General features: G+C 47.9%; 1 protein-coding gene across 2 annotated transcripts in view; it reads left to right on the forward strand.

The window, feature by feature from the left end:
* PEPD (peptidase D) overlaps positions 1-19810 on the forward strand; it is a 108830-nt gene that overhangs the window by 29443 nt on the left and 59577 nt on the right. For both annotated transcript variants that reach the window (XM_036440534.2, XM_036440535.2), the window contains exons 7-8: positions 9384-9428; positions 18854-18929. In XM_036440534.2, coding sequence (XP_036296427.1) covers positions 9384-9428; positions 18854-18929 — 121 coding nt within the window. The remainder of the gene's footprint in view (positions 1-9383; positions 9429-18853; positions 18930-19810) is intronic.

Genomic DNA, 19810 nt, shown 5'->3' on the forward strand with positions numbered 1-19810 from the left:
GTGTGAGAGCCTCCCTGTGTCTCTGCTTTGGGGTCCTTTGGCCTACTTGTGGCTCTCCCTTCCCTCCTGTCCCCTGGGGGCTTGTCCCCTAGGCCTCCCTCTGGCCACCCCTCCCACTGTGCAGTATAGTTCCACCCCGTGCACCGCCAGGGGCACTGACCCGGCCCAGCCTCCGCACCCAGCCGCCCACAGTGCTTTCCCCGCAGTCACATCTTTTCCTGGGACCTGGTGCAGCCCAGCCCCTGCCTTCCACCCACCCGGGCTGTCAGCATCTCCACCCTGCCACCTCCTGGCCTCACTGCCAGCCTGGGGAGGCCCTTGTCCTTGAGGCCGCTTCAGCTCAGCGGAGCTCACCGTCTGTCCTCAGCAGCTCCAGCTATTGGTGGGGATAATTATAGCCGGATTCCCAAGCAAGAGGACTCCTGCTGTCCTCCTGCTTTCTAGAGCTCAACTGCTTCTGTCACCGGGTGCTTCTCGCTGCCCTAATGAAGGGCCTTGTGGGGTTGGGCCCTTGTGACTTTTCCTGAAACACATCCCATCTTGGACCCTGACTGACCTGCTTTGGCAGAAGTTCAGGTTTGCTCTCTCAGTTTGTGCTGCTGGCCGTCCAGGCTGCCCTCATCCTTTGGCCTGGGGAGAGGAGGGAGCTTGGCAGAACAATGGTCTCCGTCCACTTCTGTCCAGGCCTCTGGGTCCTACTCCGGCTGGGTGAGCAGCCTGTGACCCCTCCAAGTGTGGCTTCGCGGGGTTGGCCGCGCGAGTCAGCCACACGTGGGCTCAGTGCTGGTAGGGCTGTGGGTTTGGTCCTGGGAGGCCTCATAGCTCCCTCCCCCTTCCGAGATCAGACCAGGCCTGCTGCCTGCAGCAGGGAGTGTGCCAGGCCTTGCAGTGGTGGGGTTGGTACAGGAGCAGGAGCAAGGAGAACAGGGAGCCAGAGATGGGGTAGGAATGGTGGACGTGCACTGGGGTCTCCCCATGGCCTGGGCTCCCTAGACTCAAGGGGTGTGGCTTTGTCCTCCCTGGGGAGCCAGGGTGAAGGAAGAGGTGGGGATGGTCTACAGAGTGTGGGCTCTGGCCCAGGCCCTCGCTCCCACGTATGGCTGGATGGAGCAGGGACAGTTCCCGCAGGAGGTGTGGAAGGAGCAGGCTCCTCTGGGCTGTGGCCAGAGGAGGGGGCCAGGCTCATGGTCAGGTCCTGGTAAGGGCATGGCAGGGCGGGCAGGGGCTGGGGGAGGGACAGCTGAGATGGAGGGACAGCTCTGCAGTCAGGAGGACAGGGGCTTGTTCCTGTGGGCTTTGGCCACCACAGCTGCCTGAAGGGTTGGCCCTGCAGCCTGGGGCAAAGTCAGACTTGCAGGTCCGTGTCGGGGCTGAGGAAGTGGACTTTCTCGCTGATTGTTCTGAGAGAGATGCCGACCGGGAAGGGAAAGAGGAGGTCTGTGGGGGCTGAGGTGGCCTTAGCCAAGGGTCACTCAGACATCAGGGTCATATAACTTAATGGGGAACCTTCCTGACATGAGAGCTCCCCTGAAACCAGAGGGTGTGCCCAGGAGCCAGGGTGGGGTGGAGTGTGAGGTACAGAGCACTCTGCTTTATACTGTTGCCCAACAGGAATATGATTGATACTTGACATCAGTTGCTTAGTTAGGACCTACTTACATATTTCTTATCTTTTGGCATTTACTTAATTGCTTTGCATATTTGAAGACCATCAGTTACAAATTAATTCTATTTAAATAAGCAGTTAATATGAAATTGCTGGGCTTGGGGGTTATTATTTCAGGAATATTAATATTTAAAGATGTGAATTTTGAAAAACCACGAAATAAAGGGACATTACTAAAACTCAGCAATTACAGCAAAATACTAGTCTGTGGTCTGGGGACCTTGGCTTTCTGGTTGCTGTTAACTTGTGTATCAAGTTAGTATTTGGGATTGGGCTTCTGATTGCGGCCCTCGGAATCTCCATGAGAGGGAGGTCCTGCAGGGACAAGAGCCTGCCTCAGCCCCGAGGGGCAATGGGGAGTGGGGGCTCTCCAGAGCTGGCTTTCCAGGCAGGCCTGGCTGTGCTTGGGTTACAAATGGCAGGGAGGAGGCCAGCGGCTGGGGCAGGGGTGTTTGGGGCCATGCTACTCACCCTGTGTCACCCAGCCCACAGGTGCAGCGCACAGGGAATTCGCCTGTGCTATGATACGCGCCCCGCCTCACCTCTACCCGCTCAGGCACTGGTGCGTTTGTGTTTTGTTTTTTTTACACAATTACATGATTCTCATAGAAAATGCTAGCCAGCACAGTGGCAAAAGCAAAGGAATATCGGAATTTCATAGCTATGACTTAAAGCCTGGTCAACATTGTGGTGAATGTATTTTGGACTCTTGTGAGTGTGTCTGAGTGTGTTTCTCTGTCTGGGTATTTTGCTTATGAGTGTGTGTGTTTCTGTACGTGCATGTATTTGGGTGTGGATCTTTGTGTGTTAGTCTAAGTGTATGTCTGGGTGTGTGTGTCTGGGTGTGTATCCATGTCTCTTGAGTTTGTGTACCTGAGTCTGTGTGCATGTACTAGGATGTCTTTGTGTTTGTGAATATACACCTGTGTGCATTTGTGTGTCTCTGAGTGTGTGTCTGTTGTATACACATCTATGTGTGTCTGTGTGGCCTCTTCTCTCTATGTGTATACCGCCTTTGTGTGAGTTCATCTGTCATGTTATCTGTGTTTGTTTATGTGCTGGGTCACTTTGCTGCTTGGGGGTATGTGTGGATGTGTGTAAACGCACGTACGTTTTGTGCAGTGAAATTTTACTGGTGCGTTTGGCTGTGGAGAAGATAGGCCATTGCTTTTCCTAATGTCAAAGTGACATTTGGCAAAATGGGAGGCAGAGTCTGTGTTGTCGTCTTGATTTATGCCATCTGCTGCTCTCTCTGTTCTTCACGCTGAAACATGCTGGCTGCCTGTGTTCTCTGGTATTTCACAAGTAGGGCTTTAATTCTACAACATTTTGGTGGGCTTTGAATTGAGTAGTGTTATATGCGTATTAGGAACCCAAAAGCTTTGGCCACTACCTGCCCATACCCCTTCTCTCTTTTCTCCCCTTCCCTGAGGTCCTCATCGGGCTCGGCCAGGAGTGGGTGTGGTTGTTTTTAAACACCAGTAATGAGGCCATGGAGAGACCTGGTTGGTACAGCCTGCATGCCCTGAGTGCGATATCCTGACCGAGATGTCACAGGGCTGAGGACGCAGGGGCGTGAGGGCTTGCCGAGCGCGCTCCTCTGAGGCCTGTCCTTTATTCTGGGCTGTGTGGTGCTCCCCAGCTGTCTCCTGATGGTGTGAGCTGCGGATTGCACACCACAGTGTCAGAGACACGCCCATCTGATCCTTCTCTCTCTCTCCTGAGGTCCCCTTTTTAATTATGTTCATCCCAGCAAAAAAACAATTTGACTTTATAGATTTTTCTTTACTGATATTTGCTTTTTATTTCATCAATTTCTGTTTTTAATTTTTTTTCTCATTTCTTTAGGTTTATTTGTTCTTTAGCTTCTTGGGAAAGAAGAAAGGGACATTCTTGTGATGAAAACTTAAATTATGGTTTTCAATGTTCTTTTTCACCAAATACATTTAGAGCTATACATTTTCCTCTGAGCACTGTTTTAGTTGCATCTCACTGGTTTTATTTTATGTTTTTATTTTCTAATTCCATTATTTCTTCTTTGAACTGTAGCTTATTTTCCAAACAATTTGGGATTTAATATTCTTTTTGTTACTGGTTTCTAGTTTAATTCTTCTGTAATTGGTAAACATGTTCAGTATTTTAATACTTAGGAGTTCGTTAAAACTTGCAGCATATGATCATTAAGATAAATGTTTCTTGGGTACTTGAAGAGAGCATGTTTTGGCTTTAGTGCTCTGTATATATCAATTAAGTCAGGTTGATTAATTATAATTATTCATATCTTCTGCATCTTTCTTGATTTCTCTGCTTGTTCTATCACCACAATGTCAAACGGTGCTTTGTGGATTTATTTCTTTTCTCAGTCTGTCAGTTTTATAAATGGGCTTTATTAGAATAAAATTTACATGTAAGATTCATTATGTACATAATTCATAAGTTTAAAAGAACAGCTCTATTAGGATACAATGTACATACATTACAATTGACCTGTTAAAGTGTACAATTAAATGGCTTCTGTATATTTACAGTTTGAGCAGTTATCATCACAATCAATTTTAGAATATTTTCATCATCCAAAAAGAAACCCTGTACCCACTAGGAAGTCATTTCCCATTCTCCTAGCAACAATTAATCTACTTTCTGTCTCCATGGATTTGCCTACTCTACTATTTGATATAAATAGATCATGCAATATGTGGCCTTCATATCTGGCTTCTTTCATTTAGCGTGTTTTCAAAGATCATGTTGTAGCATGAATCAGTTTTGCTCATTTTTATAGCTGAACAAAATATTGTAGTCTATAGACATATACCATATTATGTTTGAATGTTTATCAGTTGATGAACACTTGGTTGCTCCCACCTTTTAGCTGTTAAGAATAATGCTGCTGCCGAAACCTGTTTGGCTCAGTGGATAGAGCGTCGGCCTGCAGACTGAGAGGTCCCAGGTTTGATTTTCGTCAAAGGCATGTACCTTGGTTGCAGGCACATCCCCAGTGCGGGGTGTGCAGGAGGCAGCTCATTAATGTTTCTCTCTCATCAATGTTTCTAACTCTCTATCTCTCTACCTTCCTCTCTGTAAAAAAAAAAAAAAAAAAATCAATAAAATATATATATTTTTAAAAAGAATAATGCTGCTGTGGTCATTGATATACAAGTTTTTGCTTGAACATATGCATTCATTTCCCTTGTATATATTCCTAGGAATGGAATTTCTGAGACTTATGGTAACTCTTATATTTGTTGAGGAATTGTCAAACTAACTTACATTCCCTCACCAACACTTGTTATTATCTATCTTTTTTATTGTAGCCATGTAAGTGGCTGTGCAATAGTATCTCATTATAGTTTTTATTTGTGTTTTCATGATAGCTAACAGTGAGCATCTTTTCTTGTGCTTATTTACCATACGCATATCTCCTTTAGAGAAATGTCTGTTTAGATCCTTTTCCCATTTTTAAATTGTGTTGTAATTTTATTATTGTACTAGAGGCCCGGATTTATGCACTGGTGGGGTCCCTTGGCCTGGCTTGTGCCCTCTTGCAATCTGGGTCCCCTCGGGGGATGTCAGAGAGCCAGTTTCACCCGATCTCGTCTTTATGCCAGTGCCACCCTGTCTTTATTAACTTTTGCTCTAATCTTTATTATTATGTTCCTTTGTCTTGCTTTGGGTTTAGTTTGTTCTTTTTTAGTTTCTTAAGATGGAAGGCTAGGTCATTGAGTTGAAATAACTTGCTTCCTTTTTAATATAGGCATTTACAGCTATAAATTCCTCTCTAACCACAGTGTTAGCTATTAACTATATACTTAGGTATGTTGTATTTTTGTTTCCTTTTTTCTTTTCCATAGTATTTTTAGTTCCCTTTGTGATTTCTTCATTGACCTATGATATTTATTGGCCCATATTTAGGAGTGTATACTTTGATTTTCACATACCTGTAAATTTTCCTTCTGTTATTGATTCTAATTTCATCCCAATGTGGTTGGAGGACATACTTAGTATGAATCAATCCTTTTAATTTTGGGGGGAGTTATTTTATGGCCTAACATATGGCCTGTGAGGAGAATGTTCCATGAGCACTTGAGAAAATGGATTATGGCCGAAACCGGTTTGGCTCAATGGATAGAGCGTCGGCTTGGGGACTGAAGGGTCCCGGGTTCAATTCCGGTCAAGGGCATGTACCTTGGTTGCGGGCATATCCCCATTAGGGGGTGTGCAAGAGGCAGCTGATCGATGACTCTCTCTCATCGATGTTTCTAACTCTCTATCTCTCTCCCTTCCTCTCTGGACAAAATCAATAAAATATATTTTTTTTTAAAAAGAAAAGAAAATGGATTATGCTCTTGGATAGTCTGTTAGGTCTAATTGGTTTATAATGTTGTTCAAGTCTTCTGTTTTTTTGTTGATCTTCTATCTAGTTCTATTCATTACTGCAAGTATTAAACTCTCCAACTATTGTAAATTGTCCATTTTCTATTTAATCTGTCAGGTTTGATTCTTCTATCTTGGAGAGATGTTGTTAAGTGCATATATGTTTATAATTATTATATCTACTTCATGAATTTTCCATTTTATCAATATAAAATGTTCTTTTATTGTGTTTAGTAAAACTTTTTATCTTATGCTTATTTTGTCTTTTTTTGGTCTTTTTTGTCTTTTTTGTCTGATGTCTTTTTTGGTTTCTGTTTGCATGACAGATGCAATTTGACTTTAAAAAAAATACTTTATTATTGATTATTTTTTTTACAGAGAGGAAGGGGAGAGGGATAGAGAGTTAGAAACATCAATGAAAGAGAAACATCAATCAGCTGCCTCCTGCACACCCCCTACTAGGGATTTTCACACAACAAAGATACATGCCCGTGACCGAAATCGAACCTGGGACCCTTCAGTCTGCAGGCTGACGCTCTATCCACTGAGCCAAACCAGTTAGGGCAACCTTGATTTTATAATGGGGTTAAATTCTGGTAAGCCAGTAGAAGTTGAAAATACATCTAATACACTACCCTACTGAACTACATAGCTTAGCCTAGCCTATCTTAGATGTGCTCAGACCCCTTCTGTTATCCTAAAGTCAGGCAGTGATCTTGAGTTTTATCACAAAAGTAATTGCCTTCCTCCTTTTCTTCTCACCAGGAAGCAGTAGACACAGATGTGCGTTTTGTAGACATGTTAGGGTGCAAAACACAATATCCCAAAAGCAGTGGCGATATAGTACACTGTGCAGTATCAGTTGTTTACCCTTGTGACCATATGGCTAACTAGGAGCTGTGACTCACTGCCTGTGCCCAGCATCATGAGAGAGAATTGTACTGCATGTCAGTAGCCCGGGGAAAGATCAACATTCAGAATTTGAAATACAGTTTCTACTGAATGCTTATTCCTTTCATGCTGTCAGAGTCGAAAAATCATGTCAAACCATTGAAAGTTGGGGACCATATGTATATCTTTTTCCATCCTTTCACGATTTGTCTTTGAATCTAAAGCTTCTTTAGCTCTTTGCCGCATTTACTGTGAGGATGAAGACCATTCTCAGCATCAGACTGTCGACATTTTAGAAAATGTGGACATCTCTCTGAAGGGACACATCGTTATTGTAGAGGGCCAGCGGCACCCTTCAGAGGGGCTTCTCTCACATCGATGTAGAACTCAGCCTCTTTGGAATGAAAAGGAAGAAGAGGCTCTGGGTTGACAAATGGTGAAGTAGAATGGCATCATGTACAGGACATCATCAATGGTGTACTGGGTTTCTGTTATAATACAAGGTGAGGTCTGTGTGCATCCGCTTCCCATTGTTATTCCGGAGATTGGTTCTTTTGTTGAAATCAGAAATTTCTTGGGCAAAAAAAATAAATCTACAGGGTTTGGATAAGGTTAAGTGTTTCTTATTCAGTATCTTAAGCCCAAAAAGATGAGTTAATTCTTGAAGGAAATGACATTGAACTTGTATCAAATTCAGCTGCTTTGATTCAGCAAACCAGAACAGTTGAAAAAAGGATATGAGAAAATTTTGGGATGGTATCTATGCTTCTGAAAAAGGAACAGTTCATCAGGCTGATGAATATAAAGATCTAAGTTGTCTAGCCTATAGAAATAGCTAGGTGATGATTCCTCAGATTTATTTGTGATATTTTAAAGATGCAGTAAGAAGCCATGTACAGGGGAAATAATAAAATGTGTCTCTTTAGAACACGTAGTTAGTTCATATTTATTTTTATTCATTCTGTCAATCCCTGCCTTTTAATTGGATAATTAATCCATTTACATCTAAAGTAATTACTGATAAGGAAGAGCTTTCTTCTGCTATTTTGATTTTTATTCCATATATCATATGTTGTTTTATTCCTCAGCTTTTCCACTGCTACTTTCTTTTGATTTATTTGATTTTTTGGTAGTATATGTTTTGTTTTTTTTTTTCTCATCTCCTTTTCTGTATATTTTAGTTATTTTCTCAGTTGTTACCCAGGGGATTACAGATGATTTCTTAAACTTATATGTAACAATCTAGTTTGCATTAATGTCAACTTAATTTCAATAGTATACAAAAACTTTTCTCCTAAATAGTTCCATTTCCCCTCTCCTTTGTGCTGTTATTGGATACAGATCATATATCTGTATATTTTGTGCTTATCAATACAGATTTACAGTTATTTCTTTATGTAGTTTTTTAAGTCGATAGAAGAAAATATATAAAAAATTCATTTATACTATCTTTATACTTGATCATGTAACTACCTTTACCAGTGCTCTTTTTTACTTCATGTTGATTTATACTACTCTCTATTGTCCTTTCATTACATTTTGAAAGGTTTCCTTTGGTATTTCTTGTAGGACAGGTATCCTAGCAATGAATTATCTTGGTTTTGTTCATCTTGGTTTTGTTTTAATTTCTGCTTCATTTTTGAAGCACAGCTTTGCTGAACATAGAATCTTGGTTGACAGTTTTTTCTTTCAGCACTTTTCATATGGCATCCCACTGCCTTCTGACCTCTTTAGTTTCTGATAAGAAAGCAGCCACCAATCTTTTTTTAAAAATATTTTTTTATTGCTTTCAGAAAGGGAGAGGGAAAGAGAGATATAAACATTAATGATGAGAGATAATCATTGATCAGCTGCCTCCTGTATGCCTCCTACTGGGGATTGAGCCTGCAACCTGGTTATGTGCCCTGACCAGGAATTGAATCTTCTGGTTCATAGATCAACACTCAACCACTGAGCCATGCCAGCTGGGCAGCAGCCACCAATCTTATTGAAGATTCCCTGTATGTGATGAATTGCTTTTCTCTTGTTACTTTTAGGATTCTCTCTTTGTCTTTTATCAGTTTGATTATGATGTGTCTAGGTGTGGATCTCTTTAATTTATCCCATTTGGAGTTCATTTAGCTTTATGCATGTGTAGATTAATGTTTTTTTATTAAATTGGCAAAGTTTGAGATCATTATATTTTTCAAATATTCTTCTGCTTCTTTCTCCATTTCTTCTGAGACACCCATTTTGCATATGTTGCTAAACTGTCTGCCTAGCAAGGATGGAAGATGGCAGCTTGTTCCCCAATTGGTTACAACATATGTCTGCCGCAGGAATAAACAGCAGCCTTACATGGGCTAGCAAGTCATTAAATTAAAGTTTGGGGCCCTCTTTTGGTCATGTATTGAATGAGGTATTTCTTGCTGGGAGATGATAGACCTAATGAACTTGATTTGTTTTCCCTCTGTAGGTTCAATGTCAACAACACCATTCTTCATCCAGAGATTGTGGAATGGTAAGTACAACCTGTGGCTACCTTAACTGCTCATTGTGCTCAGCTCAGGCAGGTGAGAGACCCTGCTGTTCCTGCCTACTCCCACTCAGAGAGCCCATCAGACAAGCCAGTTCCCAGATCTTTTCTCAGAGTCTTCTGTCTTCTTTGGTTTATTTTTTGTTTGTTTGTTTGTTTGTCAGTTGTTTTTTGTGTGTGTTTTTTTTTAAAAGCATGAGTCATTTGAATGTCAATGAAATTTCACTTATCTTCTCCTTTATTTTCAGTCTTTTGAAGCTCCTACTAAAAATAAGCCAACTGTTGGTAGCTCAGTTAAAGTAGATAGTGAAAAGACTAAAAATAAATATCATACACACGACCAGAAAGGTAAACATGTTTTCCTCACGTCATGCACCTATCTCGAGTAGTTGAGAAGAAAGTCATATCCACTTTCTTCCTTTGGTGATGTTGGCAGCCCCTACCTGCAGCATAACTGGTTTCTGGTAGGTCGGAGCAGGACGAGCTTCCTCAGGTTGGGCATTACCTTTGTGGATTCTGGAAGTAGCCCCCCAACCTTAACCCTACCCCTAACCCTGGGTCATTAGTTTTCTTCCTAACCATCAGATTGCTCTTTGATAGCACCAAAGTGTTTTTGTTTTTTTAAAATATATTGATTTTTTTACAAAGAGGAAGGGAGAGGGATAGAGAGTCAGAAACATTGATGAGAGAGAAACATTGATCAGCTGCCTCCTGCACACTCCCTTCTGGGGATGTGCCCACAACCAAGACACATGCCCTTGACCGGAATCAAACCTGGGACCCTTCAGTCTGCAGGCCGATGCTCTATCCACTGAGCCAAACCGGTTAGGGCAAATGTTTTTATTTGCTGTATAACTGCACTTACTCTGAATGTAGGCGAGAAGTAAGGCAGGGCCTTTGCCCTAACGTCACCTGACTGGGAGGTGGGTAGACTCCTCATGTCTGATCCCACGTCCATATGGTCACCTTTCCTCGTCTGTCTGGGCGGGCTCGCTCACCTAGTCTTGGAGCTTGGGAACTCTGTGACCTAAAGGGTGAGTAGGAGTTGGTTGATGAGGTTGGGAAAGACTGAAGTGGGGGAGGAGATAACTTGTTCAAAGGCTGGAGATGAGAAAGGGAGATCGCCTTGTGTGCCCCGCGTAGAGCCTCACACTGACAGGTGCCTTGGAGGGGGGTTGGAGAGCTGGGCAGGGGCTGGGTTGGCCATGGTGCCAACTTAGACTTCGTCTTGAGAGAAATGAGAGCCAAGGGAAACCTTTGACATATTTAAGCAGAATGGTAGGATCAGGTTTGCATTCTAAGAAATCATTTTGGCTTCAGTCTGGAGACTCCATTGTAGGGCAAGAGTGGGAACAGGTTGCAGGAAAGAAGCTATTATTGTAGGTTCTGGTGGCAGTGGAGGGTGGTGGGACGGAGTTGAGAGGTAAACGGTCCATCAAGGGGAATGCTCCTGAGAGGAACTTACTGTGACAGTTGCTTGAGGGGGAAGTTGAAAGTGACTTTGGGTTTTTGTCCTGAACAGCTGGAGACAAAGGATGGTGATGGCTAGGAGGCACAGGTTCTGTGTGCTGATTTTGAGTCAGGGACCAGTGATTGGGCCAGAGGTGAAGATCTGAGGCTGTTGGCAGGCATCACTACTGACCCTGGAGGAGCGGAAGGCAGGCCTGCCAGCTGAATGCTGTCAGCGGCGCTGGCCCAGTGCCTGTCATGGCCCCACATTCTGAGGGTGGGGCCTGTGTTCTTAAGTACACGGTCTCCTCTTGTTTCCGTAAAGTAACAAATGCCTGGCTCGTCTCTAGCCCCCAGTCGACAGAAGAATAAATCCTGGATCCTTGGGAATGGCCGAGTCCACTCACATTCCACAGGTGGCGTTCCCTCGCGCTGCTTACAGTCGATGCTTTATAGATGAAGGCTGAATGGCATGCGCCAGCATCTCCTAAGGGATGAGTCATTAGTTCATCATTTTGGAACAAACACACTTTAATTCTAGTGACATTTCCAAGGCTCTGGAGTGGATTCTGCGTTCATAAGAATACTTCCCAACTTTATTAAAGCCAGCAGCAGAAAGGACTCATTTGGCATTTGATGGCAGTAGAACTGTTTTAGAAATGTCACATGGTCCCCACTGCCTCAGGGGTTGGTTTTCATAGAATGGGTGCTGGCCTCTGCAGGCACGCACATTGCCCTCCTAGTCACTGAAGGAAGGAGTCTGGGTAGAATGGGGGCCGGTCCTTCGTTTGCAGGAGAGAGGAGTCTTTTCTGAACTTTAAATTATGACTCATTGATGCATCTTTGGGCCCCTGCGTCCTGAATGCTTTTAACACCATCTGTCTCTAGGCCCCATAGAGAGAAGCTCTCTGGGATAATGGATAAACCACCCACTCAGACAAATACAACCTCTAACCCCAGCCTACTCTGCTTGGAAAGTCACTTAATATTCAGAGCCCCAGCTTCCTCCTCTGTAAGGTGGGGGTGGAGGGGTCCCTGACTCCCAGTGTGATTGGGGCCTCGGCCTCTTGTTCTGTAACACGGACACGGAGGAGTCTGTAACTCCAGCGTGGGTGTGTCTTAGAGCATCGGGCCGCCTCACTAAGTACCACCTCATAAACAACAGAAATGCATTTCTCCCAGTTCTGGAGGCTGGAAGTACAAGATCAAGGTGCAGGCTGGTGTGGTGTCTGGTGAGGATCCACTTCTGGGTTCAGAAATGGCCGTCCTCTATGAGACCTCACACGGCAGAGGGCACAGGGACTCTCTGGGGCCTCTTTTGTAAGGCACATGAGGGCTCTGTTCTGAGGATCTGATCATCGTCCAAGGGTCCTGCTTCCTGTGGTCAGACCTTGGAGATTAGATTTCAGCAGGAATTTGGAGGGAGACAAACATTCTGTAGCACTGAGCGTCAGTTTCCTCCTACAAAGCAGGAGCGGTTTCCCTGGCTGGGTGGCTAAAGAATTCAATGAGAGCATAAGTGTGTCACCTTTTGAGACTTCCTGTGTGCAAGGTATTGTGCTAAGCCCTTGACACGTGTCACCTTATTTAAAGAGGTATTTTGTATGTGTTATACGGTAGGTTCTCTGATTATCCCCATGCTCCGGATGACAGGACAGTTGATTTGCCCAGGAAAAAGCCAGGAGCTGGGCCCAGGTTGATGGCCCTGGGATCTTGGGCTGCCCCTTGTGGCTCTGAGGAGCGCCTGTAGGGCAGGGGCCTACCTGCAGGTCAGCCTTTCTCTCAGTTCACTCTTGGCCACTGCACAGGCAGGGGTGTCGGACCCCGGGATGGGTCTTGTGTCAGGCCCTGGATCTTGGGGGCGGGAGGACAGGGGCCGTGCAGCTAGCACCATGCCTCCTGCCACCAACATGCACCCCAGCTCCTGCTTAGCAGCCGGGCTGGGCTTTGGGATCCCCCGGAGCCTGTCGGATGGGGAGGCAGCGGCAGCTCTGCCCGTGCTCTCGAGCTTCCTCTCATTTTGTTTGGGTGCCATTCATTTCCTTTTGGTGACTGCTTTATTGTTTTCCATCCTCTCAAGCGGTGCCTTTTTGATTTCCTGTAAATCCCTCTATAATCATACTCTTTCCCCCAAACATGAGATCATAACTGATAATTTCTCTTCTTGTGCTGGGTATTGCAGTTTGAATGTGGAGGTCAAAAGTTGAAACTTAATAAGAGCAGGCATCTCACTTCCATAATTTAGGCTGTTTCTCTTTTCTTGTTCTGCAGATGATTAAATTGATCTGTAGGTAGGCTGGGAAATGGAAGGAGATGCTTTTGCGCTGTCTCATAGCAGCGTGCCCGGAATTTGAGTTCAGTTCCCCCAGAAGCTCCGCAGGAAGCTGGCATGTCAGCACGTTCTGTGCGCCTTCCTGGGTTTGACGTGAGACTGTGACACTGAGTCATCGGCCGGTCTTAGAACCGGTAATCATACCGAGCGAAGGTGTCTTGCGTGTATTAATCAGGCAGTGGGTAACATCTATTTCTACCCCATTGCTATGTTCCAGAGATGGTGAGGATCAGGGGCAGAGCACACCAGGATCTACATCCCAAATTAGAAAAGGCACATAGGTGATGGCCTAGATTCTCGATATGTATGTGAACACTATTTCAGTAAGGATACTTTTTGCTGTTTTTGACTCCAAACATATAGGCATTCAACCCTAAGTTAATAAGAATCCCAAGTGGAAAGTGGGGTTCTAAGCACAGTGAGAACTTGAGATATGGTGTGCAGAAGGCAGGAGCCGGCTGTGGGAGCCTCCGGGCCTGGTCTGGGTGGGCTCCCCTGCGTGTGGCCCTCGTCTGCCTGGTCCCAGTCTGGTCCTAGACCCGCTGGACTCACAGTGCACTAAGCCATCACTACTTCATGGCTCTGGTTTCTCTGAGAAGACTTATTCATAGAGCCTCTTGAAGATATGTAATTCCAACCAGCTCTTTCTTTGCTGTCCCTGCTGCTGTTCTGGAATTTTACCGTTTGCATCACTGGGGGTGGAAGGAATGGTCTCGGGGGCCCTGATGGAATTCCCATCCGCCTCTCCCACAGACCCATCCCCCATACATTCACCTGCAGGAGAGACGGAATTCCTGTCCTTCCAGGTGGGTTTTGTTGAACACTGTGGCACTCTGATGCTTAGAGACTGATTTTGGAAATACTCCAGCCCGTCTTGCTACTGATTTCCTCAGTGGAGCATTCAGACCTGTTAATTGGTGTCTTCATCCTGGGTTTCATGCCCAGAGGCAGCTTTGTGACCTGTGAATATTTAAGCGGGAGGTACGGGGGAGGGAGGGAATGCACAAATGAATCTCCGTGTAGTCCGGTTTTTGCCATTTCAGGCCTGAGCCTTGGTCCTGCCCCTCCCCGCCCAAGGTGCTGCCGTGTGCTTGAGCGGCCCTGGGAGGGGTGATGCTCACTGCATGGCCAGGAGCCGGGGACTCTGCCCGAGTGCCCGTGTCCCACCACATCAGGCACCTCCTCTTGCTGTGAGGAGAGCCCCTGCCTGCTGTCCAGACTTTTTAGGTGGCATCTGTGAGGTCTTGTCCCAGGGCCTTGTCCTTGATGCTTCATGGGGGAGTGGCCTTCTCCTCTCTTAGGGATGGAAACCTTGCAGTTCCAATTTTCAACCATGACGTGCACATCCTTTGGGGCTGAGTGTGACACTAAGCATCCCTCACCCCAGAGGCCACTGGGCCTGCAGGGCAGGACCTCGGCGCACTCCCCCTTGCCTTGCCTTTCAGAGCTCAGGAGTAATGGAAATTCCTCATCAGGTTCTGGGGTGAATTTTTCCTCAGGAAGGGAGGAACTGCAGAGTGCCGGAACGCCCTATTTACTACAGTAATCTTCGAAGTTTCTGGCGCTTTCCCTAACTGGTTTGGCTCAGTGGATAGGGTGTCAGCCTGCGGACCGAAAGGTTCCCAGGTTGGATTCCGGTCAAGGGCATGTACATTGGTTGCGGGCACATCTCCAGTAGGAGGTGCGCATCTCTCATGGATGTTTCTAACTCTCTATTCCTCTCCCTTCCTCTCTGTAAAAAATCAATGATATATATATATATATATATATATATATATATATATATATATATATATATATATATATATTTAAAAAGTTCCTGGTGCTTGTGTCATGGAGATAACTGGGCCAGCCTGGTATGCCTGGTGCCAGGAGGACATCAGGCGCAGAGTGCCCCATGGGCAGTTGGGAAAGCCTGTACAAGCGGACGGCTATTTTCAGGGCCTTTAACACCCAGATTAAATGGGCCAGGCCAGTGCTCGGCCAGCCAGTCTCTCCGGAGAACTGCTTTTGTGGGCTAATTTGCCCTGATTCAATTTGATTTATTTTATTTAATATGACTAAAAAAGTCAGTCCCCTAAAGAAAAAAAGAAAAAAGAAAACCAGCCCTGAGAAAATCAGCTGGAGCCTAGTGTGTCACCTTCCCTGAAGGGGAGTTGGAGAAGCGGCAGGACTGTGGTCCTCGGTGCTGGAAGTGCCTGGTCTCTGCAGGGAAGAGAGCGTGGTTGGGACTCTCCTTGTTCCTCGGGCAAATTGTGAGCTTTTCCTTCTCGTCTCCGGGATCAGGTGCTCAGGCTGCGGGGAGAGGCCAGTGGGGAGTCTGTGAGGTGGGCTCCTGGGGGTCAAACTCTGTGGCTGGGGATGAGGCAGTGGTGGGGGGAGTCTGGTCTGAGAGCCCTGTCCTGCTCAGGGCATGCCAGGTGAGTGACTCCCACACTGACCTGGTGAACTCCCCCTGGGAGGCCTCCTTTCTTTTGAAATGAGGCCATTGCCTCTCTTTGCTGGAAGGAAGGTGTTTCCAGTGTTGGTGCGCAGCCCAGATACTATTTCTAACGCAGGGACTGTGTCTGCTCTGGGCCAGGCACTGCTGTGGCCCTGGGCTGCGGCGGGGAGGAGACCCAGCTGAAGAAGAGATGACAATGTTGCAGCTTACAGAGGGTTCCTATGGACAGGCCTGGGGACAGAGAGCCCTTAGCCTGTGGGGCGATGGCGGAGCCCCCTCCACCTTGAGAAAAGTGCCTTTCTGTGGGAGCTGGCGGGTGAAAGGTCACCGAAGGGGCGCCCGCAGGTTCCCGGCAGATAAGCCTGCTTTGGGGACAGGTGGGTCCTGGAGAGCTCAGGACTCACCTAGAGTTTTACCTGCACCCTGAGGGCGTCCAGAGGGCACTGAAGGTTTTGAACAAGGAAAGCAAGGTTGGGTTTGCATTTTCTAAAGCTCTGCCTGTCCGGGAACAGACAGCTTGGAGGCTTGGAGGCCAGCAGAGGCAGGCGAGGTTGCCAAGGCTGAAGAGAGTGGGGTCTGGATGGAGAGACACCGAGGGTCTGAGAGAGGTGGTGGAGGATTCATGGCCCGCGGTCATCACCTGGATGTGGGAGCAATGGACGGACAGAGGGCGGAGTCTGGGAGGATGCTGGTTAAGTTTTACGCAGCAGGCGATGGCAGAGCTGGGATTGAGATAGGGCACATGGGTGGGTGGGCGTTTCTGTCACCGTGAGCTGGAGGCGCCGGGGACCTGTGCCAGAGGGACTGCGGGAGCTGGGAGATGGGACAGAGCTACTGTGCCATCCACTCCCAGGCAGGTCTTCCCTGCAGCCCCTGTCCTGGAGCAGCACTCACAGGCTCGGGCTCGGGCTTGACTCTCATGGAGGTTTGGCTAAGCCTGTGCGGATAGGTGGGCACAAGGGTGGGGGGGAGGGGGGAGGACTGTCAGGGACACGAGGAGGGGTGCCAGGGGCGGCACTTCCTCTGGAGCCACTGATGGCCTCTGGGTTTGGCAGCTGGGGTGAGAGGGCAGCTGGCAGAGTGTGGGGCAGGGTGGGGTGAAGAGAGAAGAGGGGAGGGAAGAGGAGGGGAGGAGATGAGGAAGAGGTTCCAGGTCCCACTCCAAAAGCTGCTCCCACTCCTCTTCCAAGGCAAGCACTGTTTCTGTCCCCTTTCCAAAATGTGGCTGGGTAGTGGGGGGTAAAGCTTGGTGAGCGGAGGAGGAGGTAAGCGAGGTCATGGAGCTTTAAGTCATAGGGACCATGGATGGAGGGCTTGAGGCTGGGATCTGAGCCCAGGTGGGTGTGGGAGGGGCTGAGCCTCGCCTGGAAGAGGACACCCTTCCCTTATAGGGGTGGGAGGGAGGAGAGCACGAAGGGGCAGGGGAAGGTTTGGTTGTCTGAATTAGGCGAAAGTGTACCCAACTGCTGGCTTCTGTGCTCTCCAACTAGATGCGTTCGTTCGTTCGTTCGTTCATTGGCTGGGAAGGGGAGGGAGACACTGAGCTGGGGAGGGGAGCAATCTTGGCAAGATGGAGCAAGTTAGAGTAGGCCTCCCGCAGGCCCCCTTGCAGCTCACGGCAGATTGGGGGCCGGGGGAGGCTGTGGGCTGAGACAGAGCTACTGTGCCTCCACTCCCAGCCAGGTCTTCCCTGCAGCCCGTGTCCTGGAGCAGCACTCACAGGCTCGGGCTCGGGCTTGACTCTCATGGAGGTTAGGCTAAGCCTGTGCGGATAGGTGGGCACAAGTCCTACACGTCTAAATTGTTGGCAAGAGTGGTGGCTGGAAGGATGGACCAGGGGTCTAAGCTGAACAGAGAGGCGGAGGGCCAGAGGCAGCTGCAGCTGGGGCTGTGCCCACCTGTATTGTCATCACAGTGAGGCCCACTCCACTCCCCAGTCCCTCAGGCTGGTGCGTAGGGTGCAGTGGGGAACGGTACACCAGGGCTGCATGGTCATCCTGTGAGCGGGTTCGGATCTCTGGAGCTGAGCTGCTTGCCTGAGTCCTGTCCGTGCCTCTGGACCCTCACCCCGGAGCACAGGACATGCTTCCTGTTCCCCAGCAGCCCGGTTGCTCCCAGCTGCCCAGTGCAGGCACCTTTATGATGGCAAAGAGCAGACTTGCAGGGCCAGTGTCTGCCCTCAGGAAGAAAGCGGGTCCGTGTGGAAGGAGCCTCAGTGGGCTGGGGGTTTGCCTTTGCTACATTTCTCTCTGGCTTTGCTGCTCTTGAGGGCTCTGAGGGCGTTCCCTGTGAAAGAGGCAGAGGTGGCTTTGTTGCAGGTGCGTCACCCGGGGTCAGGGTGCAGCGCTGGCCGTGAGGGATGGCCGAGGACTCTGCTTCTAACGCCTGGCCCAGCTGCCACTCTGATGCCCGGACCTGCAGTTGCTTGTTTGACATGGTAGAGGTAGAAAGCAAGCATTTATTTAGCTTCTCGGTGTGAGTCTTACTCGGGATGAGATTGACTGCGAAGACCAGAAACCTAACCATATTGGGCAGATGGATAGGAGTTTATTGGAGGACTCCCGTGAGTCCGGTGCAGGAAGTACATTGGGTCTCTGGTGGTCAGCGGGGTCTCTTGGCTGCTCTTCCTGCTCCACATGCACCCTCTCCCCCTTGCTGTCTCCTCTTGTCTGCTCCTCGTCCTGCTTCTCTCCGCAGAACACTCTTCCCACACTCACTCCTGCACCATGCGCCCTTCTGTCCTGCCCCGTCTGTGATTCATGGTGTGTCTGCGCTGCCCGGGCAGGGGGACCTCTTCAGTCAGCTGGGCAGAGCCCTGGGAGGCACACACTGAGGATTCAGGTCTAACAGCCTCGCCATGTAGATCTTTCCTCATTTTTATGGACGAGGAAACAGTCTCTGGGCTTCTTCTGCCACCCACAGCAGCCTCTGATCTGGGAACTAGAAACAGCCTGCACATTCGAGGCTGGCATTAGGTGAGGATGTGTAGCTTTCACTCCTGCAGTTTGGGGACCCACCCAGCCACCACCCCCTGCCCAGGCAGCCCATTTGCAGCCTAGCTGGGCACGGCCTGGCCCTGGGGTCCTTCCCAGGCTAGGCAGGTGTGACAGCCCAGGCTCTCCCTGGAGGTCCAGTCCGCTCCTGCTGAAAGTCTCTGACTCTCCTTCTGTTTTTCCCTCCCCGCAGCCGGGTCTTTAAGACGGACATGGAGCTGGAGGTTTTGCGCTACACCAATAGGATCTCCAGCGAGGCCCACCGGGAGGTAAGCGGGGCCCCACTTGTCGGCACGCTGCCATCTGGCCGTGTTGGGCAAGCTGCCTTGCTGTGTGTGGGGCCAGAGGGCAGCGTCAAGATGGACGGTCTCAGGGCAGCTGCAATCCCAAGTGCCAGTGGATCACGCAGGAAATGTCACTTCAGCCAGTCTCTCTTCTGTTCCCCAGTGGGGACAGGGCAGGGACAGCAGAGGTTAAGGCACCCACCCCCGAGAATTTCCCAGCAAGAAGTCCTCACTTCCAGGGGTTGGGGCTTCCTTCCTGGTATTCCCAAAGGCCCAGCTCCTTTCACCCAGGGTCCAAGCACACTTACTACCGTCCTCCGTTAACCATCCTCCCGGGTCCTTTCCCAAACCTTCCCACTTCGCTGAGGATCGAGAGCAAATAAGGAAGTGACGGTGGTCAGGGTGATGGGATAGCCTGGTGCCTACTTTGTGTCAGGAGACAGACGAGGGTCATTTGTGGGCAACAGAATCTTTTGTCTGAAATCATTTTCTCTGTTTTTTAAAATTTCATTTTCCAACTATAGTTTTCACTCATTATTTTGTATTAGTTTCAGGTGTATAGCATAGTGGTTAGGTAGTCCTATATTTTACAAAGTACCCACTGGCACCGAGCAGAGTTACTGCCATGTTACTGACTGAACTCCCTGTGCTGTACGTCACCATCCTGTGACTGCTTTGTAAATATCAGTCCGTTCTCTCTATCTGTGAGTCTGTTCCAATTTTGTTCGTTTCCTTGTTCATTAGATTCCATTTATAAATAAAATCAAAGTGTATTTGTCTTTGACTGACTTCACTGAGCCCACGGTGCCCTCCGGGTCCATCCATGCTGTTGCATATGGTAAACTTCCTTTCTCTCTTTTGGATGG

Source organism: Pipistrellus kuhlii, unplaced genomic scaffold, assembly GCF_014108245.1.
Source record: "Pipistrellus kuhlii isolate mPipKuh1 unplaced genomic scaffold, mPipKuh1.p scaffold_m20_p_17, whole genome shotgun sequence".
In the NCBI taxonomy this organism is placed as follows: domain Eukaryota; kingdom Metazoa; phylum Chordata; class Mammalia; order Chiroptera; family Vespertilionidae; genus Pipistrellus; species Pipistrellus kuhlii.